Source organism: Athene noctua, chromosome 16 (assembly GCF_965140245.1).
Source record: "Athene noctua chromosome 16, bAthNoc1.hap1.1, whole genome shotgun sequence".
Classification (NCBI taxonomy): Eukaryota; Metazoa; Chordata; class Aves; order Strigiformes; family Strigidae; genus Athene; species Athene noctua.
Genome location: NC_134052.1, coordinates 10,608,722 through 10,634,271, shown reverse-complemented (window position 1 = coordinate 10,634,271; position 25,550 = coordinate 10,608,722). Strand labels below are relative to the sequence as shown.

At 41.7% G+C, this 25,550-nt stretch overlaps 1 protein-coding gene across 2 annotated transcripts; it reads right to left on the bottom strand.

The window, feature by feature from the left end:
* Positions 1 to 1,579: 1,579 nt before the first annotated feature.
* Positions 1,580 to 20,389, bottom strand: CASS4 (Cas scaffold protein family member 4). 2 transcript variants are annotated; one of them, XM_074920371.1, is made up of 7 exons: positions 20,378 to 20,389; positions 11,079 to 11,507; positions 7,845 to 7,949; positions 6,694 to 6,843; positions 3,564 to 4,880; positions 2,702 to 2,761; positions 1,580 to 1,993 (listed from the first exon to the last, which is right to left on the bottom strand). In XM_074920371.1, the coding sequence occupies exons 1-7, from the start codon at positions 20,387 to 20,389 to the stop codon at positions 1,580 to 1,582; spliced, it is 2,487 nt and encodes an 828-aa protein (XP_074776472.1). The 2 variants fall into 2 exon arrangements, with proteins under 2 accessions (XP_074776472.1, XP_074776473.1); XM_074920372.1 differs by lacking the exon at positions 2,702 to 2,761.
* Positions 20,390 to 25,550: the final 5,161 nt, after the last annotated feature.

The window sequence follows — 25,550 nt, the reverse complement described above, 5'->3', positions numbered from 1 at the left end:
CAGGGCTGGGGGCGTGGCCACACCGAGCGCCTCCATCTGGGCGGTGCCGGGGTGGCGCGGGACGTGCCCTTGCGCACAGCGCCCCCGCGCGGCGGGAGGAGCACCCGGCCCCGCCGCAGCGGAGCACGTTTCCCACCACCACCCCCTTTTTTTTTTTTTTTTTTTTTTTGTGAGGAAACCCCGCCCCAGGACACCCACTTTGGGGGATTTCTGGCCAAATGAGGCGTTCCCTGGCTGGGAACGGCAGTTGAGGCGGCAGGGGGCGATGGCAAGTGACGAAAACTCGGTAGTTCCAGGAGTGAGTTTAATACAAAACGTACAAAGCCAACGTGAAATGCAGTTACTGCATTTAACTGTGCAAACAATATTTACAAATATCGACGTTTAAATACCGGTATAAAACATGGTGACTACCAAGTAAAAATAAAACAAAAAAGATGAGGGAAGCGGTTTTTCCTCAGCCAACAGGAGCGTGGGCACTGGTGCAGTGCAGATTAGCTGGAACTGCCCAACGCTAATCGTCCATTTTCAGCGCAAAGACACAGGTACAGCGCTGCCAAGAAAGGCTGAACTTTTGAAATTTCAGCTAAAAACTTTAAAATAAATTAATTAGAAAAAATACAAATAACACGGGCGTACAAACAGTACACCTGTGCGGTTACAGGGCCTCCACCGCTGTATTTCAGATCCAACAAACCTGGGGATAAAGTTATCGAGCTACACAGACCCGCTGCAGTAAGGGCCTGAGCAGCCGCAGCAGCGCTGGTGCTCTGGGGGCCCAGCAAGAAATAAGGTCACCTGTCCAGTTGGTAGGAAGAGCTTGTCCAAAGCCTTTGTGTATTTAGTGACTAAAATAAATTCCGTTTCAGTTGGAACAATGCTCTGAACAGCTCCAGGCTGCGACAGAGGACAACTGAGGTGTGCTCCCCGTAGATTTATCAGGAGCTGGGACTCCTCCAAGTCAGTTTTTCCCTCTGTGCTCTGGTACCAGCCGGAGCATTTCCCATTAACATCTAAGGCTACGTGTAATACCTGCCAGATTTTGTCTCATAATACATTCATCACATTTGTAAATTAAAACAAAAAAATTAGCTTTGCAGCTGTTGTTTTTTTTTTTAAAAAAAAGTAATTGCAAATTTTGAGTTAAGTCCTCAGGAAACGATGATGGGATATCATAAGTTACAGCACATTGTGCAGCAAAATTTAAACTTTACATACCTGAATAGAAAAAAAATAATTCTCTGACTTCTATAGAAATTAAAGAATAAGAAATCAGCCAGATAATAAAATAATTTTGCTCTAGTACACAGCAAACATTTCTGCCCAGCTACTAAGATGACATTTCCAGACAGGATCTGAACGATGGAGAAGAAAGTACTGATTTAATTCTACACATCCTCTTCTACATCTGCTGTTGTGTGGATCTTCCCCTGCTAGAAGTGCACCAGCACCCAGGGAACTGCGCAGTTCTTAGCGGTGACTACAAGTTGGTGTCACTGAGCTGCTTCTGCCCCCCTTGGCTGCCATGTGCCAAACGAGCAACAACAATGGAGAATTTATAAAAACAGCAAAGTGTCTTTCATTCCATCATTGCTCTAAACTGCTGTGTGTACTTAGACAGCTCATCAGCTTGATCCTGAAGTTCCCTCATAGCATTTGCATTTGGATATTGTATTGCAGCATTTTTGGTGGCGAGAGCCAGATTCTTCAAGAGGCTGCAAAACCGGCTGCTGCTGTGGAGAATGTCATTCCGAGCATCTCTTTCTTGAGTTTCCTGGCAGAGGGAATCCACTAACTTTTGTCCCACCATAATGATCAATTTGCTGTGGGATATGAAGACTTCGGGTGGCTGGTTATTGCTCAGACTATTAGTAAATACACTAATTGCCTTGTGAAGTGCACTGAAACACAGCTTGCAGTGTTCTGGGAGAGTGATTTTCTTTGCAGAGTCCTGCTTGCTTTGAATTACAGTCTTTTTTGCAGATGGCAAAACCTGGAAAAAGGTTAAAAAAAAAAATCAGACTCGGTGGCACACTGACTGTCTCTTTATTTGCTCTACCCTCTATTCTTCACATGTTTCTTCACTTACAGGGAGTTTTGTTAGTTAATAGCCTCCAAATTGCCCCAGCCCATGATTCTTTTATAATAACTTCTCTTCCGATAAATAATGGACTTCAAAGTGGTATTTTCTCCTGATTGCCTTTTTTCCCTAAACAAATGTCACTAAACACAATTTCAGTAATGAATAGCATGCAAAGTGCTGTAGCTAAACATCAGTCCTTCAGAGTCTGGACTTCAAGCTTTCAGATAGTACAGAACATTCAGACTTGATCTTTAATGGTGCCGACTTCATGAGGATTATGAATGATTAAAACTACAATAACAAAAGAGTCAATCCTTATACCACTGCCTGACAATATATTTTGAAATACGAACTCTCACAGCCTTATCCCACATGATACACAAAGGCAAGCAAATAAATAGTACTACTTTAAACTGGAGTGGTTCAGGGAAATAATTGTTTTGCACTGGTTTTCAGCAGTAATTCTAAGAACTAGTTCTGCAAAAATGAACTATGAAAGAACAAACAGATCTATGTACAGATATATGTGTCCAAAGGCAACTTATTTTGAATTTTAGCAAGCACAGAAATCAGGGACTAGAAGTCCTCGTAAGTAATAGTTTTCAAAATCAGAAATACCTTTGGTTTTGAATCTGTACTCTTCTTTGCTACTTCTTTACCTGAAATGATTTTCTGTGCCTGTTACAAATCAAAATGAAATCAAAGTTGAAATGGTTTACATAAAATATTGAAATATAAATGTGTTTTTATCTTATTTCAGGGGAAAACAACTCCTTGCTATGCAGCCTTCATGTTACAGACAACAATGGTAAATTTATCAGAAGCAACTGCAGGTTTTTTCCTACTAAAAATTTATTGCCTGATCTTGCAAGATCTAAGACTGAAACCAACATCAACAAAACATAACATTTTCTAAATTTTAACTTTGTGAAACCAAGAAAAGTTATATTCTTAGTAGACATTCAGTAATTCTAAGGAGAATGATTCTAACAAACATTTTTTAATGTATGTTAGAAAAAAATTATTTTAACAAATTTGATAATTCACAGTAAGACTTTAATTTGTTAAATGAAAATTTTCTATGAAAGCATGCTTTCCAATATGCCTCAAATTAGAAGGTTAACATTTCTTGTATAGTTGTGTCAAACAAACAAAATGTGCTGGCAAGAAGAGAACTAACAGTCAAAAGAAAAGAAACAAATTGCTAACCCCCAGCTAAAAGCTGTCTCTCAAATGAATTTAAATGGGCAAGCTAAAGTTTTTTTTCTCAGTGCTGGCTGGCTGGGTAAATTCTCAAATGCCAGTTCTTTTTATTACTTAAAATTACTGATCATTCTACATGTGCCACCTAGCACTCTAACAAGTTCCTGAATTCACACGAAGTCTGGAATTTGCCACTAGTACGAAGGTAAAATAGTGCCAATAGCTTAAAATCTGCAAATGATCAAGAATATAGATAGTAAAATCCAGTTATACTAACCTGTAGCTGAACATAATCAGAGTCCTCAGTGACATTTTCTTTTGGCTTTTCACAAGAGACCTGAGTTTGGTCGTGTTTATCAGGACTATTTCTTTGAAGTGAATCTATTTCTATTCTTCTTGGCATTGTGATTTGTTTTGCCATTTTGTGTTCTGGATTCACTTTTGATTGCTTCATTTCTTGTTCCTTCTCATTCTTTTTGAAGAGAAGCTTTCCATTGGCAATTATGATGGATACAAACCTCTTGATATCATCTGGTATCGTCCGGGCTACCATAACAAAGCGATCAAGATCATCTGGGTTGTTCTGAGGTTTCCTGAGGACCAAAGCCTCTAGTGACCACTTGCAGCTTTTTAGAGCTTCTCTTGTTTCTGTCAAAATTTTGAATGAGTTCATAAGGATTTCTAGCTGTTTTTTAATTCTGGTCTGAAGGTTGTTATCAGTGAGGTAAGAAGCATTTACCTTTATGGTTTGAGCAAAGGCCAAGAATTCTCCCAGCGATACTTTTATGTGATCAACTGCTCTACGGATTTCTTCAATGCTTTTCTCTAGGTGTTCTTGTAATCTCCATTTACTACTCACAAAGATCATTAAACTTGCAACTGAGCTGGACACACCATGCTGCAATCTAGTCAGTGTCTCTATGGCTACATCAAGGTCCAGTTTAACTTCTTTGACAGGCTCTTCTGATGATGACAAAGAAAAAGACTCAGCAGAAGTGTTTGAGGATGTGCTGCTATCCACACTAGAAACAGATAATGTGTCTTGTTCTAATTTTAATTTTGAGAGCTCTGGAGGAGCACTGTATGCTTGGTCTCCAGAAATATCACTGGCTTTTTCCATCTCTTTCTTGGACTGCAGAGAGGTGGGCAAACTTTTTGGAATATCATAAACATTCTCTTCAGAGATCTGAGTCTCAGTCTTTGGAGTCAGGAGACTAGGGGGTACATCACAGCTACCATTTTGTGACAAAAGGAGCATGTCCCGTGAGGATGGAACATCATAAAGATGGATATCTGGAAAAGTTAATTTCCGTTGTGTTGGTGGAATATCATATAATTGTGGATTTAAAACTTTGGCTTCAGTATTTGTGGTTAGCGGCTTGTATCTGGCTGGTGGTATATCATACAGCACCTGGTTCTCCACAGAATGGCCAGAAGGGTTTTGTTTTAATCCTGTTTTTTCAGGTGATACTGGAATATCATAAATCCATTCTGACTTCCGAGGATTTGGCAAGGTATTGTAATGGTCCCAGCACTTTTTACGAGATTCATTTTCTGAAACATCAGTTTCTCTTTTGGGAGGGACATCATATAACTGCAACAGAGCACACAGGATGTATAAACTAGGGCTTTAAACAAGAAAGGAAAAATAAAAGTGAATTCTCAGAGCACGTAAACGTATGCAACTCCAGTAATGTCAATGGAACTGCACCACAAAAAGGCTACCCTGTATTTTTTCTTTCCAAAATGCACAAGCTGCACATATGAAGATAAAAATATTTTGAGCACAGGCGATTAAATCATACAGCAATGTCCCCAGCCAGTGAGATCTGTAGGCTCTCTATGGCTCCTTTGGGGTAGGAAACTCATACGTTTTCTGGAATGGCTACAAGAAAAGTGAAATGCCAGTTTATTGGTAGCCAATGTTAAATCATTTTACAGAATGAAGGAGGTAAGATTTTATTAGCCTCTGCATAAGAAAACACTTGATTTTGCATTATCCCCACCCCCATTCATATGCATACCCTGACAAAAAAATAAATCACCAACAGACACCACCGCCTATTCTCAAATAACTGCAATGAGTTTAAATTTTAACTTGATACAGGTTTGCTAAGATGGATGCAAGTCTTGCCAAATGTCTTAAAAATATGTGTATGTACAGCTGAATTCTAAGCTGGAAAATGTGAAGGCAGGACCACTTTTTGTGTAAGAAAATCCAGACTAATACCAATAGGAGCTTCAGGAGAGTCTGTAGCATCTGGATGCCTTACAAGTATGAAGCACAAGCATGAGAGTGCAAGAACGATAGGAGTGTGCAGCAACAAGAAACAATTGAAGTTATTGCTGCGTAACAAAAATTTTAGAAAGAACTGGCCAGATCAGTCTTCCCCATTTGCAAAAAATATGCATGAGAAGGGGAGCCCAGACAAGAGTGGTTTAGACCAAAGACAGAATTTTCTAAATTACCCATGAACAAAGAATTATAAAAAAATTTGATTTTGGAAGCAATGATAAACCATGTCTCTGAAAGGAAATCTGTTCCCAGGCTGTTGCAGCTGGTCCGTACAGTTGCTAACAGGCGTGACGATGTCAGGAATGCCAGCTTCAGTCAGCAATTGCTCATCTGCCAGCACCCCAGTTCTGGGTAGCACCAGTCCTACTGTCACTGCTGAGCAGGCTCTGTGCAAGACTGGCTGCTCCAGTCGTGGGGCAGCCGTGAACCTATAGCACTTCTCTGTAAATCCACAAAACCAGGAAGCCTCAGATTTCCTGTGCTGGGATGATCTGCCCTGACATCCCACACCTCAGTCCTGGCCAGTGTGATAAGCAGTCTCTCAAAATTCTCTTGGATCCCAAAACCATTCAGGAAACCTGAAATATCTGGCACTCAACTAATAAAGAGTTTCCATCAAGGCATTTTCTTTTCTGTGAAATTTCAGATCAACCCTTTCTTCAAGGACGATACTTGTCAAACAGTGGGGAAGAGATGGGAAGCCTGACCCCCCCAAAGCCAGGTGTGCTTCACTTCCCAAAAAGGTGGCAGGAGAGTGCTCGATGGAGTGGGGACAGTTAGTTTCTATCTGCTTAAATATTACAAAGAGTCATTCAAGAATCTAGGGTACTGAATTTGCTTTTCACACTGTTATAAAAAGAAGTTCAGGCAAGAGATCTTGCTGCCTGCAGTCTAAAAAGCAAATGCAAACGCAGTGGTAGCTCTAGTCCTAGTTGGTACTCTAACTATCTAGGAGACAGGACGTATTTGTCTCTTTAATATGAAGGACAAAGTACTGTGCTGAAGATGTGCTGGTCTCATCCCTGTGATCACCTTGAGGGAGGTTCAGCACACATGCCCAACATCACAGCAATGAGAGATCGTTCTCTTGTATGCAACCAATCTTACTTACGTTGCCCACTGGTGAGGCTTTCTGGATAACAGCTCCTGCTTTTTCTGAGCTGGATGGGATGTTGTAAAGCTGCTTCTGTTCTTCCTGGAAACACTCGGGGGATCTGACCAGCACAGAGCCCTTTCGCGCGGTGGGTGGAGTGGCACCGCTCTGGTTAAAGGGGAAAAAAAAAACAGGTTGACTTCAATCCGGTTTAGACCCCACTGAAGACTCTGGTGGAATGAAAGGCTTTCAGGTCACAGACTGCGTAGCTCCTAGTTTGGACAGCGCGGGTCAAACTCAGGCTGCTGAGAGCCACTGAGTGCCTGCCACAGCACCACGGGGGGGCACTAGGCAGCGCAAGGCAGCTGCCATCTACACGCCTGGCTTCGGTCTGAGCAGGGAACACCCGCCTGGACAAAGCGGGCAACACACAGACGCGTGTGGATAACTTGGCAATAAGTGAATTAGAGTGGGCTCAGCCCTGCACTGTCAGGTGCTGCCAGGGAGCGTACGGTGCACGGGGAGGCTCCGTGCTCCAGTCCCACACACACCTTCATGTGTTAGGTGATGGGCTGGGGCCTGGCAGCTGCCCCATCCTGGTGACCTGCACAGCCTGCAGGGAGATGCAGAGGAAACATGGTGACATTCGCTCTCCTCAGAGCAGCAAGATCATGTAACAGGACACTTCAGCGGAAATGCAGTCAACGTGTTGCCCTTACCCTGAGCGTGTCACGGCTATATGATCTAATCCCTTGCCTTTTGTTGCCCATGACATTTAGTTTCTTTTTGTACATGCATTAGTGACTCTTCTGTAAACATCTTGAAATCTTCCTGATAGAATGACACAGAGACAAAGCACATTTCCTGATCGATAAACCAAGGCAGAGTGGTTGACACTCTGATACTGAGAATTCATCTGTGCCCTGGAAGTCAGTAAAGGTAAAAACTGAAAATATTTATTAGAAACGTACCAAATTTTAGACACATTTCTCTATATGTCTAACAAATTCATAAGAGAACTGCTTTAGGTTTTGAACTTCCCTAAAAATTTAAGATTTTCTGCCAAGTTTTACAAAAATCGAAGAGGGAAACAATAGAATTTACTTCAAAATCTATTTTGAGGTCCTACAGGGTCCTGTCTACAGAGGGGGGACTGTGGCAGGACTCACCTGTGTGAGTAAGGACTCCCGGCGCTGTGTGGATGGGACATCATACACCTCACTCCTGATATTTGGGACTGAAGCTCTGCATGCTCTTGGGAGAGTAAGCAGGTACTTAGAAGGGGAGAAAAAACAATAATGAGAAACCTTCAGTGAACAGTAACTCAGGACATCTTTGAAAACTCAATTAGTTGAACAGGTCACCACTGGAGTAATCACTTTCAAGGGATTAAAAACCCTTCAGCTTTTGACTGATGGTGAGAGACCAGAACTAACCTTACAAGAAGGCATGGTACTTCTTCCCTATAATTCTCCTTTGCCTGCATTTCTGCTTTATTTCAGATAAGATAAGAATTGGCACATACAAATTTGCCTTACTAACCAAGGGAGGCAAAAAATTTGGAGAAAATCCAGCTTCAGTTATCACTTAAATCTTTAGACTACCCAAAAGCAGAACCACTAAAAAATGAAGGTGGGGGAATTTCTACTTCTCCAGTCTCACAGAGCCATATTTAGTGGGAGTAACAGAGCAAAAAGGTACAGGCTAAGGTGCATTATTCTGTAGCTATATTATTCTGTACTGACTTACTTGGTAGGAGTAAACATAATTACCCTGATGTCCTGTCCTGCTCTGTAAACAGAGAGGACCAATATGAGAGTTACATTATTTAGATCAATTACAGACTAATTCTCCCGTTTGCTTGAAACATCATCTTAAGAGCTATGACCAGATGTGTGGGACAATTAAGACACCAAAATATGAATGCTGGGAGAGAACTTTTTTAAAAATCAACCCCAAACCCATGGAATTTTGTTCATTTAGCATGGGTTTATCCTGTCTCTCTGCAGCTGGTTTATAAATGGAGTATTGTAAACTACTGGCCCACGGAAACACCACTGTGTTACAGTAAATTACTCAGAATTGGAGATAGTGTGAGTGTTATAGTGACTGAATTTAGGGGAAATATGGTAGAGGAACAAGACTCCTGCTTTACACTGCTTGCTTTGTCTTTCTGAAAGCTTTTAGCTCTCATCTGAAGAAAGGGAGTGAGGAGTGGACACAAATCCCCTTACCACTCTGCGATGTGAGCTGTCTTGCCTGTAACAGAGGCAGAAAAGAAGGGACTTTCCTGAGCAGACAATAAAAAAATAAGTGGTATCAAGAAAGCCATCCTTAGCCCAGGTCTGTTTTCAGATGGACAAATCTTACTCAGTATACAGCAAAAAGGAGAGTCACTGAATATCATACCTTACTGTTTTTTAAAGTACTTTGAGTCACAGTAAAACAAGAAGGTGCCCTGTGTATTAGGCAGAAGTGAGGAGGCTTTTCTATGGGATGAAAGCACACAGGTTTTGAGGGATTTTGTTTTATTGCTTTCAATCAGCTCCCTCAAAGACTTAGAGTGGCTTTACCCAGCTGCTCGGAGGACAGCTGAGCATGCCAGGATCTTTGCCAGTTGTCCCATAGGATCTACACAGGGCGGTGGGGAGCGCTGCGGCTCGTCCTGCACTCGCACAGGCTGCTCCCCCTGAGCCTCCCTGTGCATCTGCTGACGGGTTGTGACCACCGTGGTACAGCTGGTGCAGTAACAGCTGTGACATTGTGCATGAGCCAGCTCAGGCAAATCTGAACTTTTAAATAACAGAAGCAGGCTAGGACTTTTTTTTTTTCCTTCTCTGTTAGAGTAAACAAAGCTTAGGTATACAAACTCACGAAATAACAGAGACAGAAATAGCCAAGGAGCTCTTCTGTTAGGCCATTCATTCACATAAAGAATAACAGATGACCGCATCAGCCTGATTCACTGGCACAACATGGAAAATCTGTATCAATCTCATTCAATTTGCACCTTTAGGGTTAGGAATGTGGAGAAATCAGATCACAGCAAGCGCAAAAGGGTCTTTTGTAGCTATTACTCAGTTTGAGCTTGCAGTTATGCTAACTGTACACAAAGGCTGAATGTGCAGCTGCAGCACTGAGAATTCAGTCACCAGAGGTGGACCAAGTTTGTCTGTTTTCCAACACCCATTTGCCACACAGAAGGAACCAGCACCTGAGTTTTTGTAGCTTGCCTTTCAACACAGTGAAAGGAAAGGTGGCCAACTGAGCCCCAGAGATCAAATGACCATTAAATCAGCTAAAAGGCTATATTGTTCAGGGCTGAATTTCTTTGCTTTTCCAATTAACACTTCTAACGTGATTTCCATTCACAGAATAAAGAGCCATCCAGGGCTGAAGAGCTCATGGGACTGAACAACTTGTACTTGAACTCCCTCTCCATCTGTTTACCCTTTATTAAAAGAGATTACTCATTTATTTTATGCTGAAGAAAGCACAAGGCTTTTGATGTTAAGACACTTGATGCAACATTCAGTCAAATCAGATGTTCCACGCACATGGTCCATTTGAACACCCAATGCAAGGAGTGGGGAGAAAGAAGAGGCCAGGGCAGGCGGTTGCAATGAAACCCTTGACCATCTGGGTTTGCAACTCCCCTCTGGGATCCCTTACACCCTGGTCACTGTCTGAGCAGCAGCAAAACCAGGCTGGGACAGAAGCTGATTCAGGCCACACATCTAAGCCCTGTGCCCTCCATCAAGTCTGTAGTATGTGCTGCTACTTTGTGCAAGTGCAGTGACAACCCTGAGTAGCAGAAGAGAGAGGCAGCAGCACTCCGAGCTTGTTGAGGTGTTGGAAATAGCAGAAACTAAACCAAAGGCAGCAATCACACAGCAAAGGGTGTTTGTGTGTTTGGTTTTTGTTGTGGGGTTTGTTTTTTTTTTTTTAAATTACAAACCATCTTCCTGTGCAGACAAGGTGCAAAGATCCCACATGTGCCCCAGAGGACTCTGGCCAGACACATGCTGTAGACCATCAGAGGAGAAAGTTCTGTGTCTTGTTATTTTAACTTTAGGGTAGGTTTATAAATAATATCTAGATTCTTCTAAACAAATGGTGTATTCTTTACTTCCTGCCCTATTTTACAGCTGCTTTAAACTGTCAAAAGAAGTGAGTGACTACAGAATATAGAGTCATCTGTTGCTCAGAGCAGCATTTCTCACATGCTGTAAACTGTAGTAGAATTGATGGGAGTTTCCTAAACACCATTTATTTGAATGACTTTGCTGCAAATTCCACTGAAATGCTCAGACCAATAGCCTTTATTATTTTCCCACTTCCAATGAGTAATAAATTATTTTAATAATAACATTTGTTACTTTTACAGCTGCTTATATTCTTACCTGGTTTGTTGAGCTTTGGGTCCTTTCACTGAGCAGCTGTGCAGCCAAGGCTGGTACCTGATACACTCCTTGGGCAGACAGGGTAGAAACCTTGGCTGGAGATGTAACCCACCCCTCCATCTTCTCATAGGTAGATGACAACACAGTAGACTTGGGGACAGAAGGAACCTGGTAGATGTTCTGTTGGGCCACTGGTGACTCTGTGGAGTCACCCCGGGTGGAAGGAGGCAGCAGAACAGCCTGAGAGGCGGTGAGGAGCTGGAGGCGGTTAGCGGGGGCCAGGCCCTGCCTGCCGTGGAGGGAGCATTTCCACCAGCCCTCACTGCCAATGACATTTTGGTCCAGAACCGTCAGGATGTCTCCTTTGCGGAAGGCCAGTTCATCTGAGCACTCCGCTTTGTTGTCGTACAGTGCCTTTGCCAAGGTATTCTGCAGAGAAGAAAAGCACCAGTGTCGCATGGTTACACAAACAAAAGTGTTAACTGGTTTCCAGTTTGGTGTGTATCTCCACGTTAACTTCAATTTAATTCAAGTACACCTGTTCTCAAATTAAACATTTCTCAGAGCATCAGTTTCAGAGAGTTAAACATTTGCAGCCTGTCTCTGCTATGTTCAGTGCGGTAAAGGAATAACAGTACTACAGTGTATTTCTTCACCACATTCTCCCCCCAAAGCTCTTGAAGAACACTACTAATGTTCATTACTTAGACTTATTACTTATGAACATCACCATATGAGAAATAGGTGTTTTCCCCATTGGTATTCTGCGACTTCTTTGTCATAAGCTGCAGAGAAAATGCATCGACCATCCAAAAATAAGACTCATATCTTCCTGCCTGCTACCAAATTTATCAGAGAATTTCACATGTACATGAAAAAGGCTAATTATTTCTTACTGAAAAAAAACCAACAAACAAACACCAAACTTTGTTTTCCTTTAAACATTTTCTTTCCTCAGAGCCTCAGTACCATCTCAGTAACATCGGTGCTAAGGGGATTAGTAAGTGTCCAGTGGTAACCCCAGTGGCAGAAATACTGCTGAAGAGCAGGAGTGGGCTGCAGTACTTGTGAAGACTCAGACTCCAGCTAGTTGGGTCCATGTCCACCCCAGACTGGAGAGTTGGATCCTACTGGTTCGGAGCATCCCAGACTAATGATCTATGGGGTACATTAGCCCAGGTAAATAAACCTAATTATACACACATTAACGCCAAATAGCTCCCCTGGCTGGTAAGTCTTCATAGCAGGTCTGTGCATTTGTGAGCTTATCTTCAGGTAAGCACACCTGAAACAGTGTCTGTGTTTCTTCTCTCCATCACCTGTATCTGAATACTTCTGTCTCTAGTATATCTTTCAGCATCTTCATAAAGTGATCTTATTGGGTTTTTTTGTTTGTTTTAATACAGGAAACCAAGGAAGAACAAAGCAAACTACTTTCCCAAGATCACAGATAATCAGTGAGATAGCAAATACTCATATTTGCCAGCTTCTTCACTACAGGGCAACTCTGTCTCAGCTGAAGCCTATAAATTTCTGGCAATTGTGTATAAGTCACATTTCATTTTTTGCATTTTCCTTTTGGGTAATTGCTTACTCATTACAAGTTGACAGTTAAAAAGAATTAAAAGTAGGAGCAGCAGGTAGCTTTATTCACCTGAGGCATTTGTGCAAAAGGTAGAGTGCTGTGGTCACAGTATTTTTCAGTACAAGATACCATTTGCTTTCAGCTTTAAAATAAGACTGACTGCTTCCCAGTATGTGGGACACTGTGTTTCAGTACTAGTTTCTTATCAGAAAGTGCAAGTAATGTCCAAAGAGATAGTACCCAAATAGGAAACATGATGCCTTGTATTTCTGTCCAAGGCATTTGCTATAAAGCAACAGCTGGCTTGAAGTTGCAGAAGAAAACCAATTTGTCAGCTCAGCTGATGAAAATGGCCTGTTGTTAGCAGCATGCATTTCTTCATCAGGGTGGCCATGAACAATGGCCTTTTTATGATACACAGGCTTGTCCATCAGCAGCTGCCAGAGATGGACAACAGTCCCATTTATCTCATGTCCTAGTCTGGTTAAAACACTCTTCTTGCCCTTCTTGACTTGAACATGGGAGTTCACTTTCTATTTGGACAATGCCAAATGCTCTGAGCCACCTGTGTTCAAGTCAGGCCTCCAGGAATCCCATCACAGAGTACAGCCTAGGGTGGGCTTGGGCTTCACATGTGTTGCAATTAAAAAAAAAAAAAAAAAAGAAAAAGGAGAAGAAACACTCTAATTTTCCTATTATTCATCAGCAACACTTCTAGATCTGGCTCAACATTTGATCCCATGTTGCCAGATGCTGTACAGACACACTGAAGTTCAGACCTCTTCTTCAGACCTGAAGAGGACGGGCAGAGGAACACTCTCCCCCTTCTGCAAGCAGGCAACTGAAATGTGAAGAGCCTTATCCATGTGCACTCAGGAAATCGGTGGCAGAGCCAGGAAGCTTGAACTCAGGAACTGAGCCCCTGTCTAGTGCGTTAGACAAGACTGTCCTTCTTAGTTGTACCAACACGAGTAAGAGGAAAAACTGGTTCACAGTGTGGTTTTAAAAGGCATCTAAATGTCAACATTCCCCCAGCTAAGTCTTTCTTGGGGGAACTAGACACATCATTGGGCCTAATTCTTTAATCAACCAATGTATGAAACCACACAAATCTATTTTCAAGTGTCATATGTTTTGGAGAAAATACACTAATTTTCACTAGGTCAGAATCTGGCCTGTACACATCAGTGAGGATTTCTGCAAATCCTAACTGTAGGGTACAACCTAAGTTACGCAGAGTGAGGGGATACTCTTCCCATTCAGCAACACTGAAACATAACTGCAGCAGGTATTTGCAGGAGAAATAATTCCAACTATTCTCTCATCTCTTTGTCTAGCCATTGCTGGGTCTGCTTTGCTGCAAAACAAGCGAAGCAAGAGAACAGCCAAGTCAGAGAAAGCAACAGGGAGGTCTAAGCTCCATTCAACAGCCAAGCTGCTCCACAGAAAGGTTGTCAAAACTCAACTGACCAACATTTAATTTGACAAAGGCAGATGTGTACATTCAGGTGCACCCACACTGAATGAAAAGTTAAATTTTAAACTTACACCATGGAAGTCCCAAACCTTTACAACAAAGGGGTCTCTTCGCCTGAAGCCCAGCACACACTCCTTTGGTTTTGCCAAAAAAGCTGTGCAAATGGCCAGTAGCCCAGAGCGAGATACTAATTCAAAGCAGAACACCATGGTTCAAATTTTGAAAAGTGGTCCCCAATTTATGGAGCTCAAATTAAGGCATGTGGGCTCACATCTATAGGCGATAAGAATACCCAGGAACCTTTGAAATAATCAGTTGCAAGACAAGCAGGGGATTAAAAAAGAAGAAAAAAAAATCATAGGATACTCGGAAACCTGACCTAGCTAGAATAAATCTGTTCACAGATCATCCAATATCCCATCCACATGGCTGGAATTTAAAAATTTAAGACCTTAAATAGAGAAGTGATGGAGACAGGCCCCAACCTCCAGATTATAGAACATGAATGAATGGGAAGACTGTCAGAACTCTGCAAGTCAGCAGAGCTCTCAAACAGGAGAGGAAAAAAAAGAAAAAATAAGAGGTCCTTCCATCTAAGGCAGTGATAAATTAAATTTCAAGTTTCAGGACACACAGCCAGTGCTATGGGGCTGGAGAGCAAATCTTTTCCATCCACGCTGTTTCAGTATTGCATAAGTGCAGAGCAACATAATTGAATTTTTCACTATTTTCTTTCAGGAGTACCAGCCCATCACTGGTATAATAGACCAGCCACTGGTACAGATACAATTCCAGGTGACAGTGAAAGGCATTAGTGATAGATCACTGGCTAGCAGCCCTTGGTAACACTTTTTAATGCATTTTTAAAAGGATATAGAAACTTAGGAAGGTATTTTAATGACAATTTCTCATCCTTTTGACTTGGAACTTGCCTCTGAAGGAATTTATAAAAGGTAGAAACATGTGTAACACAGAGTATATTAGTAATTTGTAACTAGCAAGCAAACTACAGGAAGATCCCTGGCAAAACTTTCAAAGACAGCCTCTCGTTGCAGTGCAGCATGAGGATGGGGAAAAAAAAAAATATCCAAACCACCAAGACAAAACACCCCTACCAACACCTTCCCTGAACAGACTCTTCTGTGTATTTTCAGTTCCCAGAGTCTGATAGAAAGCCACAGCAATACATTGAAAACAAAACAATACAAGCAGCACCACACCACTGAAGTAACTAATTTCTGCTCAATTCTTATCTCCACAAAAACACAGAAGGAATATTTTCACAAGGTGTAAAACAAACAAAGTGTAAAACAAGGTGTAAAAACAAAAGGTCTAACAGGTCTGCCTTTAGATTTAATTCTGTGTTCTCCTTTGCTCCTCTATTTACAGGACTAGTGTCCCCTTTATTTCTTGTTTCCTTTCCAAGCATTCTGGTTGCTCACCCACTCCCTCAGGACCTGGCTGCACCAGGCTGGTGTGGAAGAGACTGAAGCATTTCTTTTTACAGTGTTATTGCCACAGGAATGTAGGCAATACTGTTCATACAAGCTTCATTAATTTTTAGGAGTCCCAGCTGTGGATTCAACAAGTATTAGCCCAGGATGCTGACGCAGATGTTAAAGATCAGCCTAGAACTCTAAAACAAACAGTAACAAGCTCCCAGCATCGCATGTGCTGATGTGTTTAGGTATTTTATTGGATACACATAGAAGCAAGCACTGAATTAGCTAGCTTTGGTACTGGAAAGTGCTGTAGTTCTGGCAGCAAAGAACTTACTATAGGGTAGCTGATTTTCTAGTGGTTTGAGGGGATACCAAACCCCAGAGCACTTGAAAAAACCTGCTGGAGCCACTGAGCTGGGTCAGTTATGAAAGCTAGATGGGTTATATCCACATTCCACTGAAATGAAACCCCTAGCAATACTCATATGAGGAGGGTATGGGCCATGCTGAGTAAACCGAAGCACTGTGAGGTTGGGTAAGTAACTGCCACTCTCCCATCTGTGCCCTGTTCCTTACCGGCATCCAGCCCACAGCCAGCTCCACAGCTCAGCATCCTACAGGCTCCATCTGCTCATGTTAAAAAACAGAGTTACTGAGAAGCCACTGGATATCAAGTCTCTTCCAATTTGCTTTCCAAAGAAATCTCTTTCTTCTGAGACACTTTTAAGAGAACTCATCCCAGCCAACTGATTTTGTGATCCCAACAGCAGTAGGAATAATTTTATAGACAAAAGTTGCACATTTATGGAGGTGAGCGCTTGATCCAACAGCACTGATAGCTAAGGTCTACCAAGGCTCTTTCCAGTTACAGGGACTGAGGTTATTTGTAGTACAGGCTCTGGCTCATCTAATGTGGAGCCATTTGTCAGAAATTGGGCCCTATCTACACTTTCAGCTGTCCAGGACATATGTAAAGAATCACTGTGGCAGCCCCCTTCTATCTTGTAAGCAGAGGGATCTCTGACCTGCCATTAGCTATAAACAAATACTGCATTCCCAGGATCACAGAGACCTTAGGGGATGCTTAGCTAAGAAGAAGCTGTGCTTTGGGGCTAAAGGGATCTGCATTTTTTCTTTATTACCAGAGAAGCGGAAACTGGCTGTCTAACACTATCACCCACAAAATGCCATCTAGGGCCAGCTGTGTGTAGTTCTTCGTTGCTTTAGTACTTACTACATGTTGGTTATTGTAAGGACATATTAACACAGATGAGATCAAAGTGGTTTTCCTTCTTTGACATTTGTTGCTCTTTCCCCATCATCAGCCCTTAAAAAAAAAAATCTAAGACAAAGAACATCTTAAAAGCCAGTTCATCGCCCCATGAGAAAGCACCTCGTCAGACAGCACTGTTGCTCTCCTCTCACTGAGCAGATTTTAACAAGACGATGACAGAGCACAGACCTAGAAAACAGAGGTTGCATCCTCTGCAGCCTCTTCCTGAGACACTGTTCTTCCCCATACCTTGAGTCCATGACCTCATTACAGCGATGCAAATTACATATATTGAGCCAACCATACTGAATAGATTTACAGTACAAGACCTCTGGTAACACAGGTTCAGTTAACTTAGGTTTGAAGACAAGTTCTTGTGTAGCTGGAAACGTGTTTCTCTTTATTCGATTGTAGATCAGATGTTAAGATAGTAACTGTCCCTACAAATCATACTTTCTACATATTTATTGTTTTCATATTTTTATCCAGCAATGCTCCCACCATAAAGCCTCAGAGCCCTTGGGAGTCTTTGGAATGAAAGCTGTTAACTCATGTTTATTAATGAAGGGAGGGAAAATTTTAATTAATGAGTCAGTAAAGCTGATAATTACATAAAATTGTACAATTCTATAATATAAAATTCTATAGCCTCAAAATGGCAGTAGTCAGACTGACATCTGTGCTCTATATACACAATAAATATCTGTGCTAAGGCAAAAAAAACACTATTACTAAGATCTCCTGATCCCTCTCCTATCCCAGTGCTTATCCTCAGCCTATAGTACTATGCAACAGAAAAAAATCCCTTCCTTATAAAATATATGCAAATGTTGCTAGAAAAATCCTTCGTGATGATTATCGAGTGATAATTTGAGCATCTTGCCTTCAAGCATGCCAAATAATTTCTCTACCCTCCCTTCCCACTCAGTTTGTATTTGGAAATGTTAATTCACTACTACATACTATTTCACATGATACAGAGGTACTGTAGTACTTCACAGCATTTCAAATAAGAAGATAAAAATATTTTTCATCTGTCTTAAATTTGCTTCTTAAAAAAACTACTGAAATAATCTAAAAAAGGTAGTTTTAATCATGGGAGTTTCTGTGGATGAAGATAAATATTTTTCAGCTCCATTTTGCACATTAAAAAATATCTGTAAGGACTATTACTGCAGGAAAATGGGACTTAAAATATTTGAGAAGGAAAAGATACTACTAAATGCAGTGGGCTGTGTTTGCTGAAGTTATACTCATGCATCAATGACACCCTCTGACATGTTTACTGAACGGTTTCCAGTTAATCTCTTCACCTCCGAACAAAGCTGAAGAAATAAACATTCTCCGTTGCCCTGTTAGCCGGGAAAATGCTTCTCAGGAGTCCCTTTTAAACAGCAGACCAAGCTGAGCCAATTTAAGTTTTTCTCAGTTCAGTTAACAGGAGACAGAGTTCACATGGTCAACATACACAGAAAAAAGATTTAAATACTCGGATCTTTCATCTACATACATGTGCCTTCCTTCTAGCCATCAGACTTGCACATCCCGTTACGTGCTAACAGTTTCTGTGACTGGCAGAAGGTCTGTCTATCATTTTTTCTTTTGTCTGCATATTTTGGAAAAATCAGTATTCTGGTTGTACAAAAATTTCACATCTTTTTGTACAAGCTTCGACAAGAAATGGATATTCAGGACTTGCTTTTATTGCCTATTCAAAGGGTTAACTGGTTTTTGGAATGTGGAACTGGGTATCTTTTGATAAAGAACAACCAGTTTTAAAACCAGGCAGAACCACTTAGATGGAAATTGTGCAGCTCCACGTTAGGCAATGATGTAGGGGTGGGATTACCAACTAGTTCTGTTACTTTTCTCCACAAATGTAGTTAATCAAATCCTAGCTGTGTTAAAACCAACAGAAACCCCCACTATTTTCAGTGTGACCAGGATTTCACTCCCATCCACAGCATTTTCACATGTGTGGTCTCATGCCCAAGTTGAAGGAAAAATAAACTGCCATTTCCTAATATTTTAAAAAAATAGGTATTTCTGGGTTTTGGTTCCTCTGCTAACCAAAGTTTTTCTCCCCATATACACCAAATTACTTTTTCAGCTTTTCTAAACCTTTTAGCATCTTCGCTGTATTTTACTACAACATTTATTTCCAAACGTGGATTTGAAGATGTGGAAAGCTGTGGTGACTACAAGCTTTCCCCTTCTGCCTCCTAAGCAAGAGATTGCTCTCCCTTTCCCGCCTGCCCAGGGAACAGGCGAGAAATTCCCAGGACAGGCTGTCAGGAGCAGACACTTGGAGTGACTGCTGTATATTCTCCCTCCTGGGTGCACAAGCGTGGCAGGATGCCGCCCCTGCATCCCATCCGAGCTGTGGCCCAGCTTCTGGAATTCCCTGGACGTGGCAGCACCGCAGAGCTTGGAGGAGGGTGTGCTCTGCTTCAGCAGCAACGCCACAACTCCCAAGCTTCCCTCCAGCACTGCTGTTATCTGTCCCAAAACACTCATTCTTTTTAAGGACCACTCTTTTGGACCAAGTTGCATTTATTTGAAATTTTATTATTCCTTTGGGAAGAGAAGCGGACGGTGCTTCACCTGCCCCGGTCACGAGCGAGCATCACCACTCCCGAGCAGCAGCTGTGTGCTGCCCCTTCCCTGACATCAATCCAGGGACATGGGACCACACAGACCCAGCCCCGAGTCCCAGCTGCCAGAGATCAGCTGTAATGTCAGGCTGAAAGATTCAATTCGTGCCACAGCCCAAGAAATTCTGCTTAACACAAAGCAAGCTGATGCTATGTGTCTGTGCCTAGAAGTCTGGGCAAAAACTTTAACATATGACTATAAAATGTATTTGATCCATCCACTTATTCCCCCCCCATCCTTCCAGGGGAAAGCAGTATTTCTTAAAAATGAACACTGCCAACACTCCTTTCCTCTTCTGAGCTTCAGTTCTCTTTGTAAAGGCCACCAGGACGTGGTCAGTGCATCATCCCAGAGCGCACAGACTTCCACAGGCTCATATTGAAATTACCTGATGTTTTCTTCATCAAACAGCAACTCAAGTTGTTAAAACATTTCCATTACCCATTTTCTAGTAATCAGTGCAAAAAACCATAATCTTTTTTTGAGGTAACGTACAGCTCAAGCGTTAGTCATTTAAGCTCATTATTTCCAAGAAAATATGGGGTAAGAGATATCCCAGCGGCCAGCCAGGGTAAGTTGGGGTTAACTCTTTTAATAAAGCATGTTATTGCCTAATACGCATAGCACAAAACCTTACTTTTTAACCACGCTACTGTTCTTAAGAGAGCGGTTTATCCAGTTTAACTCAGATTATATTTTCAAAATTAAGAACATGTGCTCTGCTAATAACATACAAACAACATCAACAACGTGCTCTGAAAAGGGATCCTGGCAGACACAGATTTCACACTACATACATCCACTACACGTGGAGTAGGTAAAGCCATTAAATTAACTGTGACAGAAATAAAATGATCTAGTACTTACATTGACCTTCATTTTGTTGTCCCCTAGTTCCCTGTTACTCCATCACCTGAGGAGGAGGATGCGATCCCAGCGCAGCCCAGCCGATGAGGCAGGAGCACTGGAGCGGCTGGCCAGGAGCCCGCAGAGCAAAGGCCCAACCTCCCTCCACCCCCTGCCGCCCCGGCGCAGAGCAGCTACCGGGAGCGAAGGAGCTAATTACACAGCAAAATTATCTCCGGGTGCAATTGGCCTGCAGCTGCCGATGGTAATGAGGGCCTGGTGGAGGACAGGCAGATGTCCCTCCTGCAGACACCCCCGGGGAAATGCCTGTTCTGCTTTGCAACTGCCTCTTCTTAACAGGAGAACACGGGGTAGTGGGGCAGAATTAGAGGACTGTGTTTTGAAGTGTGTTTTCCACCTTTTGTGGCACCATTTTTAACTTTTTTTTTTTTTTTTGGTACTTAAATGTGGTTTGATGTTCTTTGAAATTTTCATGTTCAGGTGTCTAGAAACAGATCTCTGCAGTTGTACTAATCCCTGCAAAATAATCTCCGTTCAGAGGCAGAAAACCTGAGGAGGAAAGCTAAACATTAACTCAGCTGAAGGATTTTGTTCCTTTGATTATTAAAAAAAAAATCTTTACTATTATTAAATAATAGCATTTAAAAAATAGTTTGTAGTTGCTATTTACTCAGCAATAGCTCTGCCCAGTTTATGCTTAAGCAAATGCCCAGGTTTTATCGCTTTTTACTTGTGAATATCTTGGGGTTTGCAAACTTCTACTGGTTTTGCCTTTGTACAACACTGCCTTTTCTCTGGCAAGTGTCTTTTCCTTCCTCTTTCCATGGTAGCTTTAAGGCAAAATTAGACACTCACTCCCAAACCCACAATCATGTAACTAGAAAAACAATCTTTAAGATAAAATGCTGAATTGAAAATGCTTTCTCAACAAAATCTACACCTCTGGGGTGGGACCAGGAGCAGACAACCAGCTAATGCAGTTGTTCAAATGGGAAAGAACTCCTGGCACAAAGCAGCTCCTTTGAATGCCTTCGGTGGGCTTTTTGTTGTTGTTGTGGGGTGGTTGTTTTTTTTTTGTTTTGTTTTGTTTGTTTGTTGGTTTTTTTTTTTTTTTTTTGTTTGTTTTTTTAATTTTAATATTACAACCAGCAGTTTTACTAGTTTGAACACTCCACGCAGCTGATAAAGAGCAGCCATTCACTTGCTACCCTGGAATTTTTCAGGTACTACCAGCATCTGAAATGATCCAGAAATAGAAGTAACAAAGCCACAACTTGCAGCCACAAAACTACTTTCAAATACAATTAAATGTTCTCTTAAATTAATCCCAGACAGGATCCCTGCCACGCCGGGGTAGGGACACCCTTCGCAGACCCTGGGTGTCCCACGTCAGGGCAGGGACAGAAACGTGGAAGAGTGGAAGAAAATGGGCAATAATCACAAAGCAGCAGCCAGAGAGCTTTTCCCCCAGCCCCGACGTCCTGTGACATCGTCACCTCCTTGAAGATACCGGGGTGGACTGAGTGTACCCGGCACAAAAATAAGACAAGTTGAGACTAGGAAGGGGGAGAAAAGGTGTTTACTTAAGTGCTTGCTTCATTGTTTATGGTTTATTCTTTCTCAATCACCCAAATCCGTAATTAGGAGTTTGTGTTAACTGGCAAGAAATTAAATGAGGTGAAGATTCCCTGGGTCTTTTGCCCATGTCAGAACTAAAGTTTTAAGATTTCCCAAGGAAAGCTGGGCATTGAGCGCACTTCCACCTGACTGCATCCCTGAGAATAGCCCCAAATTTATTGTTTGAGGCCCAGGAAAATGGGGACTTCATTGTTCTCTCCAGTAATTCTTCTTGGCTGTTCAAGTAACTCCTTGCTCAATATATTAGCTCTCGCAAATCCTATTTTGAAACATGTATTTGCTCCCAGGTGTTTGAGATGGCAACTGAGCAACCTAGAGCCACGGGGCTGTGGGTGCACACATCCCTGGGTGCAGAGAGGGTTACAGAAACAAATCTCTCATTGTTCTTCATGCACTTGTTTGTGGACAAGATGGGAATATATGAACTGGGCATTTTGGAAGGAGAGACAAACTTCAGATCAACTTAATGTGTGTTTAAAAAATGCTCCTATTTTTCCTTTGGCATCAGCACAGAAAATGTTGTCAAACAGTATGAGAACTATTTCCCAAGCGTAGCCTGTCATGCTAACTGTGTTTTAAATTGCACCAAGAGGTGCAATGTTTCCTGTGCAGACTATGTCTCAGGTGTATATGCAACAAGAAAGAAGTAACATATTTTCTCAGGCTGTGCACATATTCTGAATTAATTTTCAGAAACAGTTTTCCTTGTGAAGGTGGAATAGTTGGGGCACAGTGATAACTGCAAAGCGTTAACCTGTCACAGTAAAGCTACTGATGGTTGGCACATGGTGCTTCAAGTCCAGACAGTAGAAAAACCACATCCTTACTGTTTTCATATGTAGCACAGCACTCAATTATTGTAATAAGCAGTAGTGCTAGGGTAGTAGGAACCTTATGAACAATTCATAAATTATACAAATGCATATAATACATTTATATAATAAATTTGACTTTCAGTTGTTACTGAGCTGAAATTGACTGGGTGTGCTATGGCTATGTCTAAAGATCTCACAGCAGAACAGGAAATCAGCTTGCTACCATTACATTTAGTTAGCCATTGGCAACCCATTTAACAAAACTGAAAATATCATACCTAGGAATAGAAAATATCTTCTCTCTATGGAAATTAAAAATGTCTTGCATCAATTGCTGATGACTGAACATGAAAATAGTCTCTTTACATGCCTTCATGGAAAATGTTGAGTGCGAAAGAATGACTCATCGAACTTGTACTAAGGTTCCCGCCCCCCCTATATTTTGTATCAGATTTCCTGGAGGCAGTTTATTTACAGTAAACACTGAGATCATAATCCAGGATGAAAATAATAATCCAATTACACTGCTTATTAGACTTGCAGACAGTAGGACAATCAAGGCACTGACTCTGAATCAAGACTTCAGCATTCTCTAACCTGTATAGCTGTAGCAGGTCATTTTATCTATGTATATATATATAAAATTATACTAGGTGCAATATGAATACACAAATAAATGTAAAAAACCTTATAAACTACATCTAGTCTTTCAAAAGAAACAAATACTGTATTTCAAAAGTTCTTCTGTTTTACATGTAACATAGGGAAATTATCTGTCGTGCAACAGGTCACCTAGACTGTCAGTGAAAGTCTTTGACAATATAACCATGTGTAATGTTACTACAGGATAGCAGTAAGACAGGTGGAACCTTTAAATTATATATTTATTGTTTCACAGATGTGTTTATTCACAGGTATTTGTTATTTGGGAATCCTGCTTTATTCAGAGTCCTCCCAAAGAGGACATTTCTTCCAGTTAATAGTTTTGTCACAACAAAAAGTACACGGAGACATTTGGTACGTGAGCATCATAAAAGCCTTCTGTCCCTCTCCAGACAGGAACACCAAGCATTTGCATCACCCAGTTAAACTATCATGCTGAATTTAAACATCAAACCCTAGGCTAGGACTCTTTTTTTCTTAGTTGTTTATATGCTATACTCAAAAAAACCACACATACCTTGGCAGTTCTGTTGATTCCTATGTTTTTATCCATTGTTGCCATTCACCAGCAGCGTCACTTTGAGCAATACAGATAATTACAGCAGGATGAAGAGACTTCAGCCTTGCACAGCCATGGTGTGTTAGGAACTATGGCTCAAGAAAGCACATCGACAGCTCTACCCCTAAAAGCATTTAGGAATTTGTAGAAAAGATTCTCATGAAAAATAATTTATGTGACAACAGGTGAGATTCAAAAGAACAGAATGAAAACCAGAAACGCCGTATTAGCGTCTGAAAGTAAGGAGAAAAAAGTCTGTCTGCAAGTGGAATTTTCCTTGATCTCTCTGTCACCAACTTGTCGCAATTAACCGCAGTCAGAAGTCTCACCCTTCTGTTTTGCTACATGTTCCTGTATTTCCTCTTTTAGAAATGCAATGAATGCAAGAATACTACGTACCACAAGGGGCTGCACAGTGCTTGATAGAAATAAGACTGCCACAATCATATCAATTCAGGATTACGAAGCCAACATTTTTCATGCCTTCCAAAGTTGTCTCAACTTTTAAAGCACCAATATCACTTTTTGTTAAAAAGGGCCTTTGTGAAAACCTGATGTATTACCATCCATACCTGGGGGTGAATGCTGTGTGAAAGGTGACTCCTGGTTGCACCAAGGCTTAAACACATACACAAGGGGATGTGTGGGCTGTCCTGCAACATCCTGCTCAGTGAGTGGAGCAGTCGTACTCAGCATGTTTGAAGGGTCCCTCGCAGCCATACAGAGAACTTCCTAACCTGAACTACATCTTAACCACTTTTCCTTTACTATACTTCAGTTTTTCCTGGGATTCAGTCTCACAGGGCACCTCTGGTGGAAACACAGCTTCTGTGTCCAGGAAATGAGAAATATTTATCCCAGACCAGTACCCCCTCTTAAGTAGAAAGCTTGAAATCTGTTTCAATGGGTGGCAAATAAGCCTAATGCTACAAGTGGCCTTTTAGGAAAGACTTTCCCTAGAGTCATGTGCCAGTTACTGACTGCCCAGTCAGTGTGCCAAGGAATGCTGAAGGCTGAAACATACCAAACTGTAATTATGATTTGTCTCCAAAGTTGCTTTACTTTCACATCACCATGGCTCGCTGGCCTAACGTGTTAGCTGTGGCATCACCTTGCCATGTTTCCGTGACAGCTTCTGCCGAGGCCAGGCAAGAGCAGGCTACGTGCCAGATGGATACAATGGACTCTAGACAGGTGATGGACTTTCATAAGGTGGTAAATCCTGAGTACGACTGTGCTTCTCTGAGCAGAGCAGCATGCTGGGATGTAGCTACTGAGAGGTACAGACTGCAAAACGTGAGAAGAGCAGGCGGCTGCACAGGAATTTTAACTGATCAAATACAGCTTCTAGGTGTGAAGCTTCTCTGCCTGTAGCAGTAAGCATGACCACATAGAAAATGTTTACTTAGGTACTTCAACTTGCACGGTGGAAAGATGTATTCCCCTTCCATCAAACGCAGATCTAACAGGATGCTACATGTGTGCACAACCCTGTTCT